The sequence below is a fragment of the Colias philodice genome, chromosome 18 (assembly GCF_061535455.1).
Source record: "Colias philodice isolate Cphi_HAF_F1 chromosome 18, ilColPhil1 Martin Lab GWU primary, whole genome shotgun sequence".
In the NCBI taxonomy this organism is placed as follows: domain Eukaryota; kingdom Metazoa; phylum Arthropoda; class Insecta; order Lepidoptera; family Pieridae; genus Colias; species Colias philodice.
The window spans coordinates 6320299-6345304 of NC_143103.1; the positions used below are offsets into that span (position 1 = coordinate 6320299).

General features: G+C 32.6%; 4 protein-coding genes and 2 long non-coding RNA genes across 7 annotated transcripts; 2 read left to right on the top strand and 4 right to left on the bottom strand.

Moving 5' to 3' along the window:
* Positions 1–2092: 2092 nt before the first annotated feature.
* On the bottom strand, positions 2093–3436 carry LOC149480497 (uncharacterized). Its single transcript, XR_016317065.1, has 2 exons — positions 2625–3436; positions 2093–2374 (listed from the first exon to the last, which is right to left on the bottom strand). It is a non-coding gene; the product is annotated as an uncharacterized LOC149480497 (long non-coding RNA).
* Positions 3437–6522: 3086 nt separating this feature from the next.
* On the top strand, positions 6523–8707 carry mRpL9 (mitochondrial ribosomal protein L9). Its single transcript, XM_089706659.1, has 5 exons — positions 6523–6728; positions 6814–6973; positions 7585–7754; positions 8053–8253; positions 8467–8707. Exons 1-5 carry the CDS (start codon positions 6651–6653, stop codon positions 8623–8625), a joined length of 768 nt encoding a protein of 255 aa, XP_089562785.1. The 5' UTR covers positions 6523–6650; the 3' UTR covers positions 8626–8707.
* Positions 8708–9457: 750 nt separating this feature from the next.
* Positions 9458–13718, bottom strand: LOC149480499 (uncharacterized). The gene is made up of 3 exons (XM_089706877.1): positions 13527–13718; positions 11373–11520; positions 9458–11293 (listed from the first exon to the last, which is right to left on the bottom strand). The coding sequence occupies exons 1-3, from the start codon at positions 13586–13588 to the stop codon at positions 9458–9460; spliced, it is 2046 nt and encodes a 681-aa protein (XP_089563003.1). The 5' UTR covers positions 13589–13718.
* Positions 13719–15603: 1885 nt separating this feature from the next.
* Positions 15604–16649, bottom strand: LOC149480500 (uncharacterized). Its single transcript, XR_016317034.1, has 2 exons — positions 16301–16649; positions 15604–15901 (listed from the first exon to the last, which is right to left on the bottom strand). It is a non-coding gene; the product is annotated as an uncharacterized LOC149480500 (long non-coding RNA).
* Positions 16650–16662: 13 nt separating this feature from the next.
* Positions 16663–17467, top strand: LOC149480501 (uncharacterized). Its single transcript, XM_089706661.1, has 2 exons — positions 16663–17010; positions 17232–17467. The coding sequence occupies exons 1-2, from the start codon at positions 16797–16799 to the stop codon at positions 17378–17380; spliced, it is 363 nt and encodes a 120-aa protein (XP_089562787.1). The 5' UTR covers positions 16663–16796; the 3' UTR covers positions 17381–17467.
* A 3628-nt stretch (positions 17468–21095) lies between these two features.
* On the bottom strand, positions 21096–24803 carry sav (scaffold protein salvador). Of its 2 annotated transcripts, XM_089706361.1 has the most exons (11): positions 24675–24803; positions 24381–24541; positions 24139–24307; positions 23983–24064; positions 23797–23904; positions 23417–23546; positions 22716–22826; positions 22463–22640; positions 22029–22165; positions 21666–21798; positions 21096–21462 (listed from the first exon to the last, which is right to left on the bottom strand). In XM_089706361.1, the coding sequence occupies exons 2-11, from the start codon at positions 24463–24465 to the stop codon at positions 21393–21395; spliced, it is 1203 nt and encodes a 400-aa protein (XP_089562487.1). In that variant the 5' UTR covers positions 24466–24541; positions 24675–24803; the 3' UTR covers positions 21096–21392. The 2 variants fall into 2 exon arrangements, with proteins under 2 accessions (XP_089562487.1, XP_089562486.1); XM_089706360.1 differs by having other exon boundaries at positions 24381–24708.
* Between the last annotated feature and the right edge of the window lie 203 nt (positions 24804–25006).

A 25006-nucleotide genomic window follows, 5' to 3' on the forward strand; every position in this document is an offset into this window, starting at 1 on the left:
AAAGGATTGTTATCAACCACAAACTCATTAGGAAGAGCTGCTATAAGCTCTTGATCTTCAGGCGGAGGACTTGGTGGCGGAGGTCCCCCGCCTGTCATGTTTCTTGCCGTTCTAAATTTGTGTTCCGAAGCCTTAGCTTTCTTCAAATTCCTCCACTGATTTTGTATTTGGCTTAAGTCCCTTTTATGGAGTGAAATGATATTATAACTGAAATATAAATACAATAATAATGTTATTACACTGTAACAATTTATTAAATACAAGAAACTGTTAGAATAAGTAAAACTAAAATAACCAAGACAAAACATCTTCCCATGCAAGTTTTTTTGCTGTATTTGTATTAGTCGACGTATCCTTATTCTCTAATATAATATGTGCTCGCTCGAGCACTAATTATTTTCGAAGCACTTTCTAAAGAGCAATATATATTTATTAATAAGCATTAAAACATGTAAGGAAATAAGTACATTCTATTAGATTTCTTGTGTACATTACGTACCTTATCCTCCTCACTCCAATTCGTCGAACGAGAACGTTTATTGATCATTGAACTCATTTTAAATTAAAACTGAATTTGAATTTATCAAAAATCTCAAATCTGTACAAATGTTTGAAATTTGAAAGTTATCAATATCCTGTCAGTTAAACGTCATACAAAATAAAGTCTACCATTCATATTTGTCAAAAAGTACATTTTTAGTCAAGTTTTACGTGAATAGCGGGTTTTATTTCGATAATGTTACTAGAAAAAAATACATATATTGACGTAACTTAGTTGAGAGACTGCTGAGATAGGTTTATAAGTACCTAAGATTATTTTAATCATTGTTTAAGGAGTTGAGAGTTATTTAACTGAGAGGTGTTTATGCAACAGATCAGTCAGTTTTTATAAGTAAGGCTGGTAATTTTTTACGACATCACATTAGAAACCTCAAAAATAGCAGTACTTCTCCACTATTTAATGGATGTTATTATACATATAAACCTTCCTCTTGAATCACTCTATCTATTAAAAGAAACTGCATCAAAATCCGTTGCGTAGTTTCAAAGATTTAAGCGTACAAAGGGACATAGGGACAGAGAAAGCGACTTTGTTTTATACTATGTATAATATAATAATGATAGTGATAGCACAGTATTACAATATTATTTCCTACAGTAAGGAAACGCCTTTGATGTCGCGCGATGCCGCCGCCAGCGTAGGTACTTACGCTGCCACACGAAAATACGCTAGGGTTGCAACAAATGGGAAATAAAACAATTGTGATTATTAATATTATGATGAAATCATTTATTCATATGTACATTCAAAATAATTGCGATTATTAAATCTGATGTAATCATTTGTTCATAAATATATAATTACAGATATTGCACTGCTAAATATTATTTACGTGGACACTTTATTTTTGGATGTTCTTAATTGTATATTATACCATTTAAGAAGTAATGCATTCGCATTGGGATGTACAATCTGATTAGAAAATAATGAGGACAACATATACATAGCTTTGATTTTAATTCAACAGATACAATTATTAATACAATCTTTCTGAAATATTGTTTCCTTCTGGGATTTCAATGTAGATTTACATCCGTAAACGGAACAGTTTTTGCGCGCCATAATAGAATATGTAAGTACCTATGTATAATAAAATTATTACACAAAAAATACGACTGCGTCGTCCTTTCGCGATAGTTAATGCAAACTCAGCGTGATTGCATTAAGCGGCCCGCGTCGCCCGACCCCCCGCCAGTTCCCCTCCGTTTCTCTGCACAAGTACATTCGTCGCCATACTGTAGGAAATATGGTGATACTGTGGTGATAGTCCGGCTAACGAAAGATAAGACTGGAAAAGGCGGCAAATTCAAAAAATCATCATATTAAGGTAACCTAATGGTAACTTAGGTTATAGTTGGAAATAAAGTTTTGATACTTTAATTTATTATTACGAGCTTTGTTTTTTTGAGAGATTAACAACCTCTACAAACTCTTCATCTATATAATATTATATATATGTAATCTGGTACAGTTATCTGATACAGATAAAAAAAAGAACAGCTAGTGAAAGTAATAAAAAACATAATAAAATACAATTAAATTTTGTTTAATCAATATAATCATATTAAATCTAAAAGCCGCGTTCAGCCGCGAATAAAGAATAAGAATCACTATCATTATCTCTGACATCATTAACTCTTCCATTTCTGCAGTTATTCCATCTTGTTTTTTTTGTACTGCTCTTCAACATGAATAACATGGTTCGGTCATAGAAGAAATCTCGTTGAGATACTGATTTTGTGTCTTTAAACATTTTGAACGGACAGATCGTTCAATTTTATATTGTTGCTTTAATAGTTTATAACTGGATTACTGGTATCATCCATGCAAAATAATAATAATAATATTAAACAAATCATATAATGTGCAATGCAATCAAGATGAAAAGTATCAAAATATCAAGTCACACTGTGTGTTTTTCCTTGAAAACTACATCTCTTTCAAATTGTTTCTTTTTAAATTTATTAATCATAGTTTAAAGTTTTCGTCATGTTTTCAACTCAGTTTTCAATTATTAGAAATCACTAAAATCCTAAGCTAAAATCGCAGAAAATAAAATCACTTTGACAAGCTTTGACACATCAACAACTCAGGTTTTAATGACAGTTAACTGTTAAGTGTTGCCAAATAAATTTTCGAAATAAAAAGCCAGTCTCATCTTTCGAACCAGACGTGACTAGTATAGATTTATTTATTGATTTAATAAATGAAACGATACCAATTTAAATTTCGCGCTGTTTATGTATGATGTGCGCATGTCTTAATGCTCTAAGGCGCATGCGCAGGTTTCAATTATTTTATAACTAGTGCCCCGGCTTCGCCCGTGGTACATATTTAGTATCCTATATCCTTCTCCTGGCTCTAAACTACCTCCCTGCCAATTTTCAGCTAAATCGGTTCAGCCGTTCTTGAGTTATAAGTGGAGTAACTAACACGACTTTCTTATAAATATATAGATTTTAATAAAATAAATAATTTAACAATTTCAATGATGGACCTATACGGACCTAACGGTAAAGAATACGATTTTGATAAAATTCGCCAATTTTGATATGGATGAGGTGCTAAAGTGTAATTTTTTTATACCCAAAATTAAAAAAAAAATATTTAAAAAAAAACTAAAGGGGACCTAACGAAAAAATTGTGGGACCTTATAGGACCTAACGAAGACCTATAGATTAAGGTCATTTTTGACCCAAAATTCTATGGATGGGGTGCTAAAGTGTAATTTTTTTATACCTAAAATTTAAAAAATTATTTAAAAAAAAACTAAAGGGGACCTAACGAAAAAATTGGTGGACCTTAAAGGACCTAACGGGGACCTAACGATCAAGGTCATTTTCGACCCAAAATTCCATAGATGGGGTGCTAAGTTTGCACTGGTGTCTGTTACTCAATCACGCCTTAACTACTGAACCAATTTGCATGAAATTTGGTATAGAGATATATTTTGATACCCGAGAAAGGACATAGGCTACTTTTTACCCCGGGACACAGGATAGGTTTTATCTCGGAAATACTACGGGAACGGGAACTATGCGGGTTTTTCTTTGCCGGCGTGGGCGAAGCCGCGGGTGGAAAACTAGTAGACGTAACTAGATTAGACGTAACTTTTGATTTAATATTTTTGTTAATCGAATACCAATCGAATACTATAAATTGCCGCTTTCCTTTGACTCGTGGCACATTCGTACCAAAATTCCAACAAAATTCGTACGAATCGTGCCTAGAGGCTCGGACGTTGTTCCTCATAATATTAAAGAGTTTAGTAATTCTAAATTTAAAACTTATATAAAAAATGTACTTGTCCAGAGAGCCTATTACAGTATTAAGGAATATATGGCAGATAAAAACCCTCCATGGGTTGTCGCGTAAAAACCACAGGACAGTTCTTTGGCATATTATGATAATTTAATATGATATTACATAAGTAATTTGTAAAATTGTAAATCTGACATGATTAAAAAGAGCAACTATGGAGTTTCTTGCCGATTCTTCTCCGTAGATACTGCTTTCCGAATCGGTGGTAAATGTTAAAAATATGTACTTAATGACGTTTCAAAAGTGCTTCTAGTCTAATTGAATAAATAAATGCTTGAGTTTGAGTTTTGAGTTTGACCCAACTACCCACAGTTTACTAATAGCTAATAGTCGTTGACTTGCTGCGTTTTGTTATCAACTACATACATCAATTAGGTAGCTGTGTAGAATCGCAGTACATTCTAATTATATTCAAACTAATATATAACCCGGCCTCGCGTGTAATTTCTTATAGTACCTACATATAGTTCCTTTTTGATGTTTATATTACTAAGAATTTTCGAAGTTAGATAAGTGAAAAATCACTGAAAAATAAATCTTATTGTAATTTATAAAATAGAATCAAAAATTTCCGCAGCAATGGTTTATGTGATTTTATTTTCAGTTGCTGATCTTCTGACAGATTCACTACCGATATGAATGAAAATAATGTGCCTGTAAAGTCGAAATCACAGGTCGAAATACTTCGTCGTGTTCGTAATCAGTTTAGGGTGCACTCACACACATCAGTCACCGTCACGGCACCGATGACTGATCGGTGACGGTTTGTGTACGTATCCACAAACACCAGTCACCGTCATGTTGTCCGTCAGTCACGTCGCCGGTTTGACTGAATCATTGAACACATACATCAGGTTAGTCAGTGATTAGACGTGTGTCACGCTAGAGAACATGTAGCAATTATTGACGGTAGCACGACGCTGACTGAACTGAGACGTGACGGCACCGGGTGAGTGGGGATAAAAGTATGATACATGTATGGAAAGATTATTTGACGACCGGTGACGTCACTGATAGATTTCGTGCCGGCGACTGTCGTGTGGGAACAGAGTCATACTAGAACTATTGATACATATTTTTTTTTAATCCTGTCCGGTGACGTGCCGTGACGGTGACTGATGTGTGTGAGTGCACCCTTGTAAAAGGTTATGCAAGACTTAGAGCGTTTTCACATTATCCGATCCGATATCGGATATCGGACGCCGATAGCCGATATCCGATATCGGATACAATTTGCCCTTTCACATTGTCCGATAAAATCGTTCCGATATCATCATGAGTGTTGCCAGAAATTTTTAGAGAAAACTAAACTAAATTGCCAGTTGATAAAAAAAGGTATAATTAAAAATAAATCAAATGTTATATCATAGTTGTACACGTACATTAAAAATAACTACGATAAAGAAAAACAACTTCAAAAAAGAAAAGTAAAATGTAAAAAAAGATTTGATATCACAAATTATAAATTATACTGCATATTATTTAGATGTGCTATTTACTAAATAGTTTTGATATCGGTCATTTGTATATCATAATATACTTATGTTAACACATTATAAATTAAATAAATTTATATCAATACCTACTACAACCTATATATATTACCATTTTTTCACTACATACATTTATAAAAGTTCATGTACCTAGTACCTATGATAAATTTATTAAGTGATACAATCTTTGTTCACATTTTCTTTTCTTTTTCTTATTACACTGTATTCTGTAATATCCTAAAATACCTAATATTGTCACTCGTTCAAATATATTTGTAATATGATTGGTGTAATTTCCTGTAAGTAAAGATACATAATTATTTTATTGTCATAAGCAATTATTTTAGAATTAAGAGTTTTCAAACTTTGTATTCTTTGTTGTAAATTCAAAATAAAAATGAAATCGGTGTGAAATCTCCTCCTTTTTTTGAAGTCAGTTAAAAACAAAGTACTCAATGACAACAATACAATAAACAGCACAACCAACATCCGAGTAGGAGGAGGAGCGAGGCAGAATGAGATAAAATAAAGATGATAGACACTAATGTTTTCGAAGATAGATATTTGAATTTAAGAACGCAATATATTTTTGTTTACTTCAGTTCAGCCAATTGCCGTATATTTTAATACGGCAAATAAAAATACCAGCCGTATAAATCGTATTTTAAATGCCTATAAATACTTAAATGTGTGTTTTCTTAATAAAAAAAGGTTTATTTTAATAGAAAGGGTTTTAGGTTAAAAGCAAAGAATTTTTTTTAAAGATTGAGCGCCCTATAAGACTGAAAATACACAAACTAGTGCTTTTTTGCAGTTGGTATACTGCCTTTTCGAAAATTGAGTTGGCAACACTGAACATTATCGTCCGATAGCCACTGGGAATATCGGTGTCGGCTCCGATATCCGATATCGGACCGGACAATGTGAAAGACAGGTACATATTTCATACATTTTACTTCCCTCCGATATCGGATATCGGCTATCGGCTTCCGATATCCGATATCGGATCGGATAATGTGAAAACGCTCTTAGTTCCACAATTATTGTCCACGAGACATCTTTCAACAAATACACTACTAAAGTTATGAACTCTGTGGATAATATATATGACATTGACGTATGAAAATGACAAATGACACATTTATATAGCCCGAGACTTTTAAGCATAACCTATAAACTCATCTTAAAAACAAAAAAATAATAAATCTGTATGAGAAGATATAATATTTAATTGTAAATAATTATTATCAGATTAGTCGATCCTATTACTTACCATGTGGGGTCTGCGTACCATACTTAATAAAACTTGTGTTTTAGATCAAACACAGGCTGTGTTAAATCAACAAACTAGAGTGTGTATTACATTTTAAATTATTCTTATTTCTCTCAGTCTTTACTTATTTTTGGCTATTTTTATGTGTTTATTTTGTTCCATAGAATACCTTTATACTAAAGAGAAAATGGCCTCTTCCACTACACAAGAAAGGCGGTAAAGTACCAAAAATGAAGAATCGGCATTTCATTTACGAATTAGTTGAAGACACAAATATTTCAAAGAAGCCAGATATGAAAATAATTTTGAACAAATTCGTTGATGGTATCTATATCATGTTTATTGTTTGTCAGGCTGCCTAACATTTTAATTCTAAGTGATATTGTGTAGAAAGTGTCCTAAATCCTATTCCTCTAGATAGAAAATTGTACTCTGAAGTCTGATAAAACATTCTAATGCTTTTGAATATAAAGAAACTGAATTGAAATATGTCCATTAATTCACTAAGGAACCACACCCAGGAATTTGGCCGACTTAAATCTGTTAAAGTTACAGCCTATACTTTTATTGCAAAGCTTGTTAGGATAAACAAAAAAGTTGAAATCCTTTAAGAATTAAGAGACGAAAATAGAAAGAAAAACCTGGAAATTCAACTGGAAAGTTATACTTAAGTTAACTTAATGAATTTATATAAAGACAGACCAAACCTAATTTTTTTTTATGTATAACTAGCGGTCCGCCCAGGCTTCGCCCGTGGTATATATTTACTCTACATAAGAACCATCTTTGTACTTCAAGGAATATAATAAAAAAATAATTATGGAAATTGGTCCACCCGTTCACGGCTCACGCGTGATGCCGTGACCAAGGAAAATGGGTTTCATTTTAATATGATGTAATAAACCTAAATTATAAACTAAGTATAACATTTTCAGGTGTTGGCAATGTTGGCGATGTTTTAACACTGCGACCAAATGTTGCCTACAATGAATTTCTGCTACCAGGACTGGCAGTATATGCTACACCTGAAAACTTACAGAAGTTCAAAACTGATGAAAATAAATCAAAAGAGACATTACAATTTACTTCGCCTTATGTCCAGAGGGTAAGATATTCTAGAACTATACATATACATTTACACCATTAAAAACATTGTTATTTAGTAATCTCTTCCGCACTAATATTTCCTGTGCCTGTGATCTAGGTGAGCACTAGAAACTTTTTCCAATTATTAAAAAAAATATACTTAAAACAATTATATGTCTCATTTCTTATACTTTATTTATCTTTATTAGAAAACTAAATATTAAATAATAAATCTTAGAATTTGTTTAGATTATGCATGTAATATTATTCTCTTAACCTTTTTTTAGAACAGAATCAAATTAAGATTTTTTTTTCAGACCATAGGAGTTCTCTCTCGTTTAGTATTACAAATAACCATGAGCAAAACCACACCATGGAAACTCGAACCATGGCATATTAAAACATCTTTTAGGAAAGCTGGGTTTGTTGTACCTGAACATGCTATAACAATGCCACCCATAGAAATTAATGGACCTGACTTATCTTTACAGGAAAAAGAATTTTTTGTAACTGTTAAAGTAAGTTTCATTCATGCTTAAATTCCCAGTTTTTTTTTTAACTGACATTTAATTATATATGATAAATAATTATTTACCCAGTGGGATTCAAAATATAATTGATAAATATTCATTATTCACATCCATTATTTACTGTTATGTTTGATATATATTTTATCTAATATTTCTGTAAGATATTCTGCCCAAATGTTAAAAATTAATAATATTTTACAGATTAATAACAAGGAAGAAGTTAATGTTAGATGTCGCATACACCACTGGGCGACAGGTTTGGATAGATTGCCATGGGAAGAATTTCATTGGAAAAAGCCTTTAGAAGCTTTAATACCAGAGCAGGCAGCAATATTAGAAAAAATGCCTTTACCAGAATAAAACTTGAATGTGGACAAACACTTGAATGTGGAAGTAGATATATTTTAGGTATATTATGATTTAAATAAAAAATATTAAATTATTATTTGTTTCCAATCCTTTCAATTTTGCAGTGTCTAATGGTAGAATATTTTTTAAATTGGTCCAGTTGTTTCGGAGCCTATTAATATCTCTCTAAAATATTATAACTGAGCCGCGCGATTACCCTTCTCATAGATCTAAACTCCCCTCTTGCATTGCACGCGCACCCCAGCCTTGATGACTCATGACGCCTACGCGCTTGTGCCGCGTCGCGGCCGTACAGCAGAAATCGTAATACATATTTTAATTTCGCCATAAATTCAAAACCAAACGTCCAATTTTAAATTTTAATCATTCAAAGACCAAATATTTTCTACCCAGTAATGAAATAATTTATTTTGATAAGGGTTATTAGCATGAGTAAAATAAACTGTAGTTATCAATAAAATAAAATAAATGTCAATTCTCAATGAAATTTATTTGAATATTAATACATAATACGAAATCGAATTTAATGGTAAATAAAATAAATTATGCAGATAGAATATTAGTAACAAACATTATATTGCGACAATCGTAATATGTTTACATGTTCTGCATAAATAATTTATTTCGGATCTAGCAGGCAGGTTTTTTCATTACATTATCTATATAAAATTTAAGAGAAATACGTGCCTAATAAAGCGAATTTTTTTCTTTTTATTGTTTGGTTTTGGTTTATCTTTAAGTGTGTTATTATAGCTAAAGCAAAATATAATTTTATGTCTAGGTAGATTTTAAAGTTCAAGCAATGGTTCAAGCATTTAAAAGTTTATGATCTTTCTAAATCAGTTGTTTGTTCTATTTGAGAAATTTCTACTTGAGGTACGCTTTCTACGATTTCATTTCCTATTTCATCATTATCATGATAACTATTTTCAATCTCTACTTGTTTTTCCCCCTGAGATTCATCATTTGATATTTGGGTGGTCAATACATCTTGTTCCACGATATGATTATCATATACATTATCATATTGTTGCTGTTCAACAGGGTTATCTGATTGGTGATATTGCTGTTCATAGTTTTGTTGGTCGTAATTTTGATATTGTTCTTGTTGATATTCCTGATTTTGCTCTTCTACATTATAGTAACCTTGTTCATAATTTTCATTTTGGTATTGGGTAGGATTACCAACATATTGATTATCATATTGTTGCTCATAATTAGGATCATAAGGTTCCGTTGATTCTGCGTGTTCATTTATTTCGGGGCCATAATTAGCCTCATCTTTAACAGCCTCGTAATAAGAGTATTGTTCATTGTTTTCATAAGCCTCATTTTCTGCAGCGTTTCCTCCTAACTCTTCATTATATGCGTAGTTTTCATTGGGATTTTCCGAATAAAACATATTTTTCTGTTCATCCTCATATTCTTTTATTTGAGATGTATCATTCTCCGTAGTATCTTTCAGATCAGTTGTTTCAATATCCGTTTGGAATTGCTCACCTGAACCGATTAAAGTGGATTCTTCGAAACCCTTGGGATTATCTTCATTTTCTAAGTTAATATTACCTTCGTTATCATCTTGTATAATTTCTTGAGTTTCGGATACGTTTGTAACATTTTCTTCTATCCGCTCTGTACTTTCCAATTTATCTACGTTTATGAAATCCGAATTTTGTGTTGTCGAAATATTTATTTCGTGCTGTTTATTATCATTCGATTCAGTTTGACATATATTTTGATTGTTCAGATCTTTAGGTTGATTTTTATCGGTGTATCGAATTTTTGTTTCCAAGTCATGATTCACAGATTCTTTAAAGTTATTAAGAATATCATTTTCGTTCTCCTTAAATTTAATTTCTTGAGTACTTTGATTTAAATCGTCATTTATTTTATTTAAATCTCCATTTTCGAATTCATGCGTTTCACCGTTATCAGCATTGATAATTCTCTGATTTTCTGGTTTCAACAGCAAGTTTTCATTATTGACTACGTTTAATTCAGGTATGAACTTTTCGGGGTTTTTTGTAAAATCATTATCAATTTTCTTAAGTGTATCTGTATCTTTATTTGCTACATATATTTTTTTATCATTCAAGGAATTATTTTTAGTGTGATCAAATGTGTCGTTACATTTAATTTTGTCATATTCGTTTGTATCTTGAGGAGCAGTTGTTAGATTATCGTTTGTTTTACGTAGTTCGTCTCCATTGTTCACAATATTTATTTGTTCAGAGGGCGTTTCGTTTATGTTAATATGTTTATCTGAACTATTGTCTTTTTCTGGAAAGTCGTATTTATCATAATACAATTTTTCTGGCACGTTGCAAGTTTGTGGTGGATCCTGGTGTTTTGTATTAATATATTCTTCATCGTTTTGTTTTAATTCATTAAGAATATCATATTTACTTTTCCAATCAGTATCATTAGATAAATTAGTTATACTCGAAGAAGTTGGTATGGAAAAACGATTGTTGATGTCGGGAACTGAATGCTTCTTTGGTATCAAAATATAACTCTTACTTATTTCTTTTAATATTGCCGTTTCATCTACATTTCTATATGTCGATACGATGTTTCTATGTGGATCTGGTGTTCTGAATCGAGGTAAATATTCTGACGACTTTGTTATTAATTCTTGTGTGTAATCACATTGATTTTCCTGAAAAAATAATGATGAACAATAAATTATTTTAATCTTATTACATGGTGTTGAAATAAGCTAGTAAGTACTAAAGTACCTTATATCGCACAGGTGTGATAGTGGTAGAGGTCCGGACCCTGTCAAGCCAACCCAAAATATATTCATTGCGACTTTTCCGCTTCTTATCTTCTTCTAAAAATGCATCGAATTGTTTTCTCAATGCGTTTATTCGCTCTGATTTGACTCTAGAACCAGAAAAGTTTTTAAAATATTGCTTTAAACCAACAATTAAACTTTATAGTCAAACGTATTCACTTTTTATTCGATTTTCCCATTTAGTTGTTACAGTGAAATATCTTTTTACAATAATTTTGAAAATTATTTGGGACTGTAGTCCCAAGTGAAATCATTGCCAATCGACTTGTAGCCTTTGCTAAGGTTATGCTACTCGCAGTATCGTTGCTGAATAACAACAGTTACCTTCATTGTGCATGTACATAGAACGAGTATTAATATTATCAATCGGATGTGGTACATATTTCATAACAAGCTTTTATTATTTCTGTGTATTATTTAACGCTTTATAAACTAATTGAAAATGATTGCTATGCTATGCTACCGTAATTTTAATCTCTACCCATTTTCGTTTTTAAAAGTACATATTTACGGATTTACTGGGCAGCTGAGTAGGCTGAAGTCTTTTCGTTTCAAAGAAATTAAAATGATAATACTGATAACTAATTTATACTGATAGATACAGTTCGATTCAAACTTAATGGCGGTTCGGAAGTTAGGTGCAGGTGCGAGTGCGGGTGCGCAGGTCCCTTAACGTCCCGCTAATATCTACGCATCTGATCTGTTATGTTCTGAGCCGCCATTAAATTTGAATTGTACCTACTGTAGTCTTTATTATTGATGATACCACAGACTAATAATAATATACTACGTATACAAATGATACTTTAATTCCATAAAATAAAATTAACTTGGCTATAATTGCAAAAGTGCAATCCAAAAGCTTAGCTTTTAATTCCCAAATATCCGCAAACGAGAAATCTACAAATAGTCAGCGACACTGCGGGTCAATGTGTATATCTTATTAATAAATAAATAAAATAAGAAGGTGCTGTAGTATGAACAATCTTTAACTATGTATCAGGCATCTCCTGGTACCGTAGATAACAGTGACCTTCGACCTTGCTTATAATATAACCTTGTCACGAAAGTATGTTGCTTATAATAACTTTGCACATGCTGGTTAAAAGTATTCAAATTAATAATAATAAAACTAGACAAGATTAGACAATAATAATAAAACTATATGAATTAATTATTATTTACTTTTTCTCTACATAAGAACCATCCTCGTACTTCAATCGTAATCGGTCCACCCGTTCACGCGTGATGCCGTGCGCGTGACCAAGGAAAACGGGTTTCATTTTTATATAATACTAGCGGTCCGCCCCGGCTTCGCCCGTGGTACATGTTTACGTTTTCTCTACATACGAACCATCCTCGTACTTCAAGGAATATATTAAAAAAAGAATTATCGAAATCGGTTCAGCCGTTCTCGAGTTATGCGCTTACCAACACATTTTGCGATTCATTTTTATATATAAGACTAGCGGTCCGCCCCGGCTTCGCCCGTGGTACATATTTACGTTTTCTCTACATAAAAACCATCCTCGTACTTCAAGGAATATAATAAAAAAAGAATTATCGAAATCGGTTCAGCCGTTCTCGAGTTATGCGCTTACCAACTCATTTTGCGATTCATTTTTATATATAAGAAGACTAGCGGTCCGCCCCGGCTTCGCCCGTGGTACATATTTACGTTTTCTCTACATAAGAACCATCCTCGTACTTCAAGGAATATAATAAAAAAAGAATTATCGAAATCGGTTCAGCCGTTCTCGAGTTATGCGCTTACCAACACATTTTGCGATTCATTTTTATATATAAGAAGATAAGAAGAAGAAGAAGAAAGAAGATATAGTTACTTAGATAGATTAACCAAGTCAAAAATAAATTACGTTTTTGACACGGTTAATAGTAATGAATCTAAAAAAATATTTTCGGTCCATCATAACTGAACAGCAGACAACACTGGTCAAGCTCTGCAGAACGTCCTTTACAAGGGAAAAAATAACCCGGGAAGTGACGTTACTACGTGACTGAGGGATATGGAAGTTTTTACGTAGTGTCCTTATTAGCATCTGTGGTAGTAGCGAATTATAAATATCTGACTTACAATGAAATTTGAGATGGTGTTCTTTTTATTGCTCTCACTGCTCTGATAAACCTTTCCAGCATTTGATAGACAATTTTATAGGAAAAGCTCTGGAAAATCTATATAAATTGTGATTGTGAATAATTATGGCTATAAAAGAACTGCTATAATATTTTTTCTTGTCAAATTTTATATTTGTTGATTTGACTTGACAATAATAAACCACAATAAACCTAATTCTCGAGGTAATAAGTTTTTATTCATTTCAGGGTTCCGTAAATCAATAAGAAAATTAGGTGTAGTTAGGTGATTAATAATATTCGTGTTTGCGATTGTTAAGTCGACAAATATGTATAGGTATGTATTATAATATTATGCTGAAAAACTACAGAAAACTAGTTTAAGTGGACTGCTACTGAAGTTAACTCCATAAAACAAAATCGATCAGCCGTTCCTGAGATTAGCCGGAACAAATAGACAGACAAAAATCGTAAAAAAATAATATTTTAGTATAGGTACGCATTTAGCCATAATCGGTTATTTCAATACTAAACAGACATTCCAATTTTACCTATTGCTGCAATTTTATTATTCGTTTACAGTGTACAGTCTACAGCACAGCAGACTATCCTGGACACTGGAAAACAACGTATTTTCTATATAATCTGTGCTGTAGTGACTACATCTGTGACGTCTGTGAACTTTCTATAGTTTGACACAATTTGACACTCAGGTTTGACAGCTTTGACTTAACGTACTGACGTAGAGGGAGAATGTACTAGAGACGACATCGGCGTATACCCGAACGAGATGGCGAATCCTTACGTCAATGTTGCCAACTATTACAAAAACTTTTTATCCGAAAAACTGGCAAAATATCTATAAATGTTTGGGTATTTTTTTGTAAGATAGGTTTATGAAGAAAAAGACAGATTTGAAAAGATTTTGTTATTTATTAACTTAACTAGCGACCCGCCCCGGCTTCGCACGGGTGCAATGCTGATACTAAATAGTAAATACACTACAGAAAAACTGTGAACGTTGTATATAAAAACATAGCGGCCCGCTCCGGCTTCGCACGGGTATAAAATATATAGCCGGGCGGCCGGCCGGTACAAGCGCGGATCCAGGGGGGGGGGTCATGGGGGTCATGGGCCATGCCCCCCCCTGGGCCATGTGCACGACCTAAGTGGACCACTAATTTAATATTAACTTTTGAAATTAACAAAGTAATATTGTTCAACATGATTTTTTATTAACTTTTGAAACATAAAAGTAATATTATAGAACAATGAAATCAATTTCAAACGGAAGAGAATATAGGTAACAAAAATTAGAGGAAAAGTTATTTACGATCGATCTGAGATCGGGATTAAAAAAACTATAACTGCGGAATAAAGTTTAATGGTAAAGTTGTAGGTATTTAAAATATTTATTACAACTTTTGCTTTTACACTTCTCGCAATTAACCACAAATATCGAAATATCCCAGTTCATATATTTTTTATAAAAAAACAAGGCTAAAGTTTAGATATCATTTCAATCAATGGTAAATAATGATAGAAAATACAGTAAAATTAGGACAAAAAAGGTCAAGTGCGAGTCGGACTCGCGCACCGAGGGCTTCGAACAAACCTAATTGTTTTATTATGTTGTATCTTTAAATGTTGCTTGTAGCAATTTTTTCTTTGTCTGTGCTATAGGACGTGGGGAGTACCTTGTAGGTTGTGATTCCCTTGCAAGTAGTTGCTAGTTTCAGAATATGCGGTTTTAATTGCTATTTCTTCTGATTCAGATTCAAATTGAATTTGAATCAGAAGACAGAATAATATCTTATAAAACAGATACGGGAATAATTACGAAAAACATGAATTTTTTATTACATTATATAAAAAAAAAAATTAATCTTATAACCCCTTTACTCATGAACGCAAATGTAATGTAGGTATTCAATAATTGATATTCACATCAAAAACTTAGGTCTATTATACCTTTAAGCAGTAATAAAATCAAATTTCTATGTCAACGCAATTAGAAGATACAGCCGTAAATGTAGTCTAATAAAAACGTACTGGAAATAGTTCAAATTAAAAGCAAATTAAACGAAATACATTTATTTGAAAATGAACAGCAAAATGACGGTAGAAATAAATGGGCAGAGGGTCCGCGATAATGTGCGCGCGAGTAGCAGACGAAAATGGACGACTCCGCCGCTCGTTCGTTCTTATAAAGGCGCGCCGCACCTCGGTGAGGAAGGCGCGGGGGGTGGCCTTCCGGATTTTACTCCAACACCGCCTCTCCTGACGGGGCAGGGTCCTCGCTGCCTTCAGTGGCAGCTGCAGCTCGTGTGGAAGGGCCAGCTTCGCAGTCTTCAGCGTTATGATGTGCATCGTAACCTGGAATATACAAAAAAACCGACATTGAAAAAAAAATACTTAAACCAATGCAAATGAGGAAAGCTGAACCGGAAAACCGAACCGTGTAACAAACTTTACACAAACATTAACATTTAATATTAAAAAAACATTTCACGATTTTGGGGAAAATTTTACCCTGTACTGGTATCCCTAATGTTAATCACATGATTATACCATAAATTTGAAACTACGTAAAAACAAATGGCGTCCTGAACAACAAGAACACTTCGTAATTTAGTCGGATAACACAAAAAAATGTTTACGTCTATTTCGATGAAAATATTATATATTTGTAGATAATTTCACATTAGAGTTAATGAAAATGTATCAACTATATCCAGTTCTATAAAACAATATACTTCAAATAAGTTTACTTACGTGTGAAAGGTAATATTTGGTAATCTTCGTTCCGGCCGATTTTTACAACCAATCACACTACAACGCACCATATTTTCACTTAAAGTCGGATTAAAACAGATCACTGTCAACGTTTATTAAACTTTGAAGTCACTTAACAGCGAGAAAAAACAGAAAACTAGCAAAACAATGGACTGTAGCCGCTTGTTTGGGACAAACTGCCTTTGTCCCCAACAAAAGAAATCGCATAACATGAGAGAAACAAAAAACAATGTTTCTGTCTCTCTTGCTCTTAGCTTTATAGTCATAAGTGTATTTCTCTCACGCATTCCTTGTCATTTTAGTGCCTCCTCTATGGTTCATTCTCACTCTACGCGTACTGAGGTTATGTTTTGAAAATTGACATATACCTATGTCGTAACAAGTCAACAATTTTATTTTATTTTAGCAGGGTGATTGCAGTTCCACTGCTTTTATTTATGGACAGTCTAGTTTCGTAACTAAATTGTAACACACAATGATTCCTCGGTGGTGGCACAAATTTATTCGAAAACGGACTCAACCAATACCAGAAGATATTGCACAGACTTGGAAGACACGATTGAGTTTAGCTTACGGATTTTTGGCATGGAATGCGTTTGGTTTAATGGTTTACTCTCTTTACCAAGGAAAGGCTGATTGGGCACATTATTATGGTTTAAAAAGTGACGAAGAAAAATCTATGTCTCCAGGTATATATTTTTTGTATTGCATTGACTTATATAGGTATCCCTTTCCATCTAGACAGACTAGGAGTTTTGAATAAATGAATAATAGCGGATATATACAGGTCGATTGTTGAGTTAGAAAGTTATCTAAAACATAATATATTATAGCACTCAAGAGCATTTAGAATATTAAAGCTAATTTTATATACTCATTGTTAAATTAAATTATCTTTTAAAATTTTCAGGAATAGCTTGGGCCAATACACTTGGTATTAAAAATGCTCAAGTTGTAAGGATATCAGGTTTTAAAAAGGTAGATGAATATGATATTGTTGATGGAAAAGAAGTCAGAAAACCTCGTAGAGATGAATACAATGAAGAACTTAGTGAATAATAATTATTAATATCAATGTAAATAATTTATTGTTCTGTGATTTATACTTAATCTTATTAAATAGTGCAAGACATAGTAGAAAAAACATCCAATGCAAGTTATTATTTTCAACTTTCCTTACATAATATCAAAATATTGTTTAAACAATAAACATAACAAACTATATATTAGCTAAAAAGGCAAGATATGCAATTAAATATTTTAAACTTTGTGCTGATATTATATTCACAAACAATTCAATCCAATTTTTTATTTAATGGCAATTTTGATTGTATTTTGTAATTCTGCCAGTGTCACCTTGGAAGATTATACACGCTTCATTATGTTTAACTTATTCTCAAATAAGTCTAAAAGAAATGATTGTAAACCTAAATTATACATATTGAAATAAATAGTTTTGAAGAAAGTGTACATAAATACATACTTTCAGTATCTGTTATTAACCTACCTGAAAAATTGTAGATGCAATATTAAAATAACCAATGATAATATCTTATGTGATCCTTCGGTTTTATACCTATATTAAGAAGAGCTGGAACGTCAACACATTTACACATTGCACATGTTAGGCCGGGAGATACTGACACAAAATTTCGGGTCATTTGTAACAGGATGGCGGTCTAGAGGGGTCTTAGTACGCAATGACAAAAAGAAAAATGATGGTCAGAACGCTGGTACCGGTGGACTAGTCGCGTGGGCGTTAGTCACACTCGTGGGATAAATAGCGAAAGTCCAACGATTTGTAACACAAAAATTTTAAAATTTACCGATAGCCCTTAAAAAAGATGTAGGCGGTAGTGTCATGCCATACTTTTACCATGTGACTTACAGTCCGCCTTACCGACGTGAATGCGTTGATTTAAAAAAAACAATTCAACCATTTGTACCGGGCTAACTTTTGCACAGGTAACCATCGTCGTGCAGCCATTTACTAAAATCGCCATGCCATACTTTTCGGACGATTCCAAATAGTCGCCATACCGCGGAAAATCTGCAAATTTTTGAATTTTTTTTTCTCGCCAAACGATTTGTACCACCCTACATTTTTTTTTTCAACAACTCCTGAATGATTATAAATAGAAGTGTGATAATGCCATACCTGTGGGAGGTGGCGAATGTGTATAAGATTTTTTTCTTATCGTAAGATTTTATTCGTAGTTACACCGGAAAAGTATGGCATGACACTACCGCCTACATCTTTTTTATGGGCTATCGGTAAATTCTAAAATTTTTGTGTTACAAATCGTTTGACTTTCGCTATTTATCTGACGAGTTCGACTAACGCCCACGCGACTAGTCCGCCGGTACCAGCGTTCTGACCATCATTTTTCTTTTTGTCATTGCGTAATAAGACCCCTGCACTATGTGTTTTTAGACCCGAAAAAGTTTCATTCTTGTTTTATTGGAAATATCTAAGGAGCTTCTCTTTTTAAATGCACGAGTAGAACACCCAGAGTTTTATTTCAAAAACACGATTTTTAAAAAAATATTTAAAATATTGGAATTTTCGCGGCCGACTGAGATAAATAAATTCGTATAAAAAAAAATAGATACACTAGATAATTTATTATGTTGCTAATATATGTAGTGATTACAGGCGCAAATTATCCCTTTTTGAAATTTTTGATATTGTCGATAGAGGCGAAAGTATTGTAATTTTTACTGATTTTCGTTTTTATTTTTTTATATTATATGCAGGCGTTAGTAGAAGCTATGTTTAGTACCAAAAGAAGCCTTGAACAGAGGGCTACATGTGACAAAAATACCACATTCTAATCACGAAGTTATTACGAGATATAGATTTTCAAAGAATTCAAAGATAGGGTTGTCAATGTTTTTACCGTTAATTCCGTTTGACTTTTAATGAGATTACTATGATCAATGCTCAAAATATTGACGAAAAAGGAGATTTATTTGTATTAATTTGATATTATTGAATTTTCTTAAAAATGTAAGATTTTTTTTTATTGAGTTAATTTATTACATATCATATGGATACCTATAATAATATATTGAATAATATTAAAATATCGACTATAACTAACGACTTAAAACATAAACAAAAACTTGGTAATAGATAGATGATATATGTACCTATATATAATTGTTAAAAAAGCTTTGACTTTTTCTTTACTAGGGTCAACCCTGACATTGAAAACTTTGAAAATCTATATCTCGTAATAACTTCGTGGTTAGAATGTGGTATTTTTGTCACATGTAGCCCTCAGTTCAAGGCTTCTTTTGGTACTAAACAGAGCTTCTACTAACGCCTGCATATAATATAAAAAAATAAAAACGAAAATCAGTAAAAATTACAATACTTTCGCCTCTATCGACAATATCGAAAATTTCAAAAAGGGATAATTTGCGCCTGTAATCACTACATATATTAGCAACATAATAAATTATCTAGTGTATCTATTTTTTTTTATACGAATTTATTTAGCTCAGTCGGCCGCGAAAATTCCAATATTTTAAATATTTTTTTAAAAATCGTGTTTTTGAAATAAAACTCTGGGTGTTCTACTCGTGCATTTAAAAAGAGAAGCTCCTTAGATATTTCCAATAAAACAAGAATGAAACTTTTTCGGGTCTAAAAACACATAGTGCCCTGTAGAACCGCCATTCTGTTACAAATGACCCGAAATTTTGTGTCAGTATCTCCCGGCCTATGTTTAGCTTTTATTTTGCAATTGTTTATAAATACAGGGTGATGTAATTGGTGTAGTACGGATATATAAAAATCTATGAAGAATTTTGTGATACAGTAAATGGAAGAATTATAGACTACTAGATTTCCGCCCGCGGCTTCGCCCGCGTTTGCAAAGGAAAACCCGCATGAACTATGCGGGTTTTCCTTTGCAAGTTTATAGTTTCGCGTACACGTGTTATTTGTATTGTTTTTATGACCTGAAATTTAATTATTATTTGATAATTGAATGATTATTAATACTTTTATCCAATTGATTATTATTAGAATAAATATCAAATAATTAAGTTCATCAATTTATTTACTTTTAAATTATAATTTTTCAGGTAAATTATGAGAGCTTTCATAATTATATTTGCATATATTACAACGCACCATTTTACAATTCAAGTCTAAAATGAAACTAGAGTCGCATTTATTTTTGAACATACTGTAAGTGAAATTGCATAAGTGTGAGTACTGTGAACATGCCAGCTTTCCTTAATTGACCGATACCAACAAATTTGTTTCACAGCTATTTAGCATGAAGGCATGCAAAACTATATACCTGTACCACATACATAATGATAGCTTCTCAATTGTACAAAAGAACAACTTAAGGTGCACTCACACACATCAGTCACCGTCAAGTCACCGGACTGATCGGTGACGGTTTGTGTACGTATCCACAAACACCAGTCACCGTCATGTTGTCCGTCAGTCACGTCGCCGGTTTGACTGAATCATTGAACACATACATCAGGTTAGTCAGTGATTAGACGTGTGTCACGCTAGAGAACATGTAGCAATTATTGACGGTAGCACGACGCTGACTGAACTGAGACGTGACGGCACCGGGTGAGTGGGGATAAAAGTATGATACATGTATGGAAAGATTATTTGACGTGCCTGACCGGTGACGTCACTGATAGATTTCGTGCCGGCGACTGTCGTGTGGGAACAGAGTCATACTAGAACTATTGATACATATTTTTTTTTAATCCTGTCCGGTGACGTGCCGAAATTTAATATTTTACAATTCTATTATTAATTGTGACCAATGTAATGTATAAAATATACATAGATTGAATTATCATGATTAAATAAATTATTATACAAAGTACTTTCAAATAATTTTATTACAATATGTGCAATCTAAATTATTGCATTTGATTGCATTAGTAAATTGATTTTATCTTAGCAATTTTAGGTCAATAATTTTTTTATAAAAGCCTTCCAGGCAAATTTAAGGCACTTGTTTCCATAACTGTTCTTTTATCTACTACCTAAGATCACAGTTCAATAAAACTATTTATTATAAAATCAATGATTTGTAAGTGCATTGTATGATTTCGCTCGCCTTCTTCTTTCAAGTTCTTGCAGCAAAGCAGACCTGTAAACAAAGTTAGAAACATTTCATGTGAGTAAGTACCAAGTTATTATATATTTTTAAAAAACTACTCTTGTTTAATCTTTATTAATACCTAGGTCTGAAAAACATAAAAATTATTTTCTGTCTATAAAAGGTGGGGCATTTACTATTGCAACATTCACAATTGTTATTTTTTAATATGAATAAGTAATTTAGATTCTTACCTATATTGTTCATACTTCATAACAATTAGTTGCAATTCTTGTTTGTAAAGTCGTGTAAGCATATCTGAATAGCAATCCAACTCGCTCAGACGGAACATATTCCAACGTAATTTGTGATCCAATTCCTGATCAGCTGTGTTTGATTAAAAAAAATATAAAAATCAACATGAGGAAATATTGACAAAATAACTAGGTATTGGAATGAAGGTTCTAAAATATGGAGTGTACCTCCATATTCTAAAATATGTTTTTTATTGTGTAGGTACATTGGCCAGGACTGCTATTATTAAAATTTCAATTTGATTTTAAGAATGTTTTAAGCAATTATAAATGTTTGGTTTTTAATAATAATTGATACTTCACCTTTCGAGTAAACGACCAGCCAGTGTGGAATTTCCTCCAAAAGATACGGCGGCACAAGCGTCGGCACGAGTGGGCTCACCAAATAGCATCCTCCCACCAGGCAAGGGTGGGCATATGTTGTCTGTTGTGTTATTTCACTAAAAGGAGTAAAATAATATTGTTAAAGTTTGGTTTAATCTTTGGGGAGTAAGGTAGGTATGGGTCAAAATTAGAAAGGTGGTGAAAACGAATTTTCGAACTGGTCGTTTTATACCTTTTTCCATAATTAAAATATGTAAATCCAGATTCAATTCTGGCAATTTTATTCTATTATATCTGCAGGGTTAAATTTAAATTTTCATTTACTTATTTTTTAACAGCTAGAAATTAGTGAAATTTCAGCATGCACAAATGCATACATATTTGGACACACCGTAATATCTCTTGTAACTTACTTAAAATAATAGACGCCATGCTGAGGCGTCGACACGCGTTGCCATGGGCGGGGTACGCTCTCCAAAGGGTGTGTCCAATGAGTTGTTTGAGTATTATGATCCATATAGTAACGACGCCCACGAAGAGTTCGGTCAGCGGACCAACCAGGCGGTAATGGCAATTCGCATTCATCCGAGGCTGTAAGAAAACGTCAAATGTTTTACGGCTTTTGAGTGAATGTTGCTGTTAGATTAGAAGGTCATTAAAACTAACCTTGACTAGAAGTTATCATATTTCCACCATGATTTTTATTATGATATGGAAGGGCAGGAGTGTTAACATAATTTGTGTAAATTGGTGATGATTGGCTGCTGGAATTATAGGCTAAAACAAAAAAAAACTTATATCATAAAATATTACAGTTTGATTCAAATTTAATGGCGGTTTGGAAGTTAGCTGTGTTGAGTGCATGTGCGTGCAGATCACGTCGGGGTCACCACTGTGGAGGAAGGAAGGTGGAATTCCTCCATCGAAAAAGGGAGGATCCTCGACCAGTCTACTTGACTGGCCGGCCGTTAAGGCCCCGATGAATGATGTCGCAAAGTTGCATATAATATTCTCTGTAGCGAAAACATTTCGCTTGCGCGAATCAGAGCGTGATGTCGCTACAGTACAGTCAAGTTGATATCCGCTGATACCCAAAATTGCTTATTGCGCATCGGAATGTTCAATGTTCCGAGCAGCCATTAAGTTTAAATCGTACTATACATTACTGTCCACTAATACTTAACTAACTCGTATTTGCAACTAATTATTTAAAAAGTATAAAAAAGAAGAAGTTATAATTGTATAATAATATCATATATTGAACACAACAACACTCATATAAAATAGCATTCTACGCATATTAAAATTTTCTATGCATTCCTATTAATGTAATTAAAGTTTTAATAATTGTGTTTTTTTATACTCACAATCGGTAACATGAAGTCTTATAGAGTGTGGAGATGGAGGATGGATCCTGGGTGTTAAACTCAAATTAGAAGATATTCTAGGCATGCTGGTCTCCCTTGAACTGTACTGCTGTTGTTTTTGTTGCTGTACCTATAATATAAATTTAACAAACAATATATTATGTACATATTTACATAAATTACTTTGAATTTATTGGAATGGATGTTTCCAATAAATAAGTATAAAATAATACCTATGTAATAATAATTTCTGGTTTTATTTATACTTTGGACAAGCACACTTCAATCCTCTTTCTATTATTGATACATCATGTTGGTAAACTATCTAAGACATCAATAAAATGTAACATTTTTATAATATAATACTTATATTTTTTTACCTGCTGCTGATTTTGATAAATTGGATCTTCTTGTGTTTGATGATAATATCTATAACTACTTTGACGACTAAATGAATCATCAATATCATTTAGTGTTGAATGTGAAGCCTGGAAAAATAATTTATAATTTGTTTGATATTATATATCATACTTTCTTTGAAAAACACTAAATTTGTAATATCTTACTATGTTTGTGTCCAAATGAAGCTGAGAATTAAAATTGCTTGCAACACTTGTTGTTTCACTACCGGTTGATAAACTAGCAAACCTGTTAAACATTAAAATATTTTTTAATACACAAATTTCAAAAAGTACATCATAATATAAAAACATTTATACTACCTGTGCGCTAAATTCGGTACTGATTCACTCGGAGTATACTTGCCAGCATGACCACTCATTGTTTGAGCTTTACCAAATTTATTTTCAGTACTTTGAGAGCTTCCATCGCTTGTCCCAAATGGTTGACTTCGTGGTCTTCTGTTATTGCCAGTGGTCCAAACATTAATGACTGTAATTTATTAATCAGATCGTAAAAACTTAAATCGAAACGAAAATAATTTCTGAAAGATAAATAGACATACTTGGTAAATCCGGTGGAGTATCTTTCTTTATATACTTTCCAACGACACCTTCATTAATTGCCTTTTGTCCCTTGCGCGAAATCATGTTTGATATTTTAGTATAAACTTGGCGAGTATAAACAACGCTTCGTCAATGTTGATAATAGGTGGTAAAGATCAAGCTAAAAAGAAATTATTTTTTTTTCATTTCTATTTATTGTTATACAATGAAAATTACTTATACTATTTTCTTTTTAATTTTAAAGCACTAATCATTTTTAGCAAGCAATTCATTTACAAAAATAAAAACTTTACTATGCGAGGCTTTTCTGTATTGACATTTGTATTTTGTTGGTAATTTGGCAATGACAAATGATTAATGACAATTTTGTAAACGCCCGTCCACACGTTCGGTCAGATTCAGTAGCCCTGTGCAGTAGCCCAAGTAAAAACACACTTTAGGAAGGTGTAAACTTTTCACCTTCTTAACTGTTAACTGTAAAGCACTTATTAGTTAATACACTTTCAATAAAATATTTAGCTTGGTGATCTTCTGATCACACTGTCCTGTCTTAGTCCTGTCCTAAATTTAGACACCAAATCCTTAGATCATTAATTAGTAATGGATAACACTCGCAGGCGTTTCC

Coding starts and splice junctions, on each gene's coding strand:
- mRpL9 (XM_089706659.1), top strand. CDS start 6,651: ATGTGGGGTCTGCGTACCATACTTAATAAAACTTGTGTTTTAGATCAA. Junction 7,755..8,052: donor CTTCGCCTTATGTCCAGAGG/GTAAGATATTCT, acceptor TTTTTTTTTCAG/ACCATAGGAGTTCTCTCTCG. Junction 8,254..8,466: donor AATTTTTTGTAACTGTTAAA/GTAAGTTTCATT, acceptor AATATTTTACAG/ATTAATAACAAGGAAGAAGT.
- LOC149480499 (XM_089706877.1), bottom strand. CDS start 13,588: ATGCTGGAAAGGTTTATCAGAGCAGTGAGAGCAATAAAAAGAACACCA. Junction 11,521..13,526: donor ACACCATCTCAAATTTCATT/GTAAGTCAGATA, acceptor TTCTGGTTCTAG/AGTCAAATCAGAGCGAATAA. Junction 11,294..11,372: donor TCACACCTGTGCGATATAAG/GTACTTTAGTAC, acceptor TTATTTTTTCAG/GAAAATCAATGTGATTACAC.
- LOC149480501 (XM_089706661.1), top strand. CDS start 16,797: ATGATTCCTCGGTGGTGGCACAAATTTATTCGAAAACGGACTCAACCA. Junction 17,011..17,231: donor AGAAAAATCTATGTCTCCAG/GTATATATTTTT, acceptor TAAAATTTTCAG/GAATAGCTTGGGCCAATACA.
- sav (XM_089706361.1), bottom strand. CDS start 24,465: ATGATTTCGCGCAAGGGACAAAAGGCAATTAATGAAGGTGTCGTTGGA. Junction 24,308..24,380: donor TACTCCACCGGATTTACCAA/GTATGTCTATTT, acceptor AATAAATTACAG/TCATTAATGTTTGGACCACT. Junction 22,827..23,416: donor AAGACTTCATGTTACCGATT/GTGAGTATAAAA, acceptor TTTTTGTTTTAG/CCTATAATTCCAGCAGCCAA.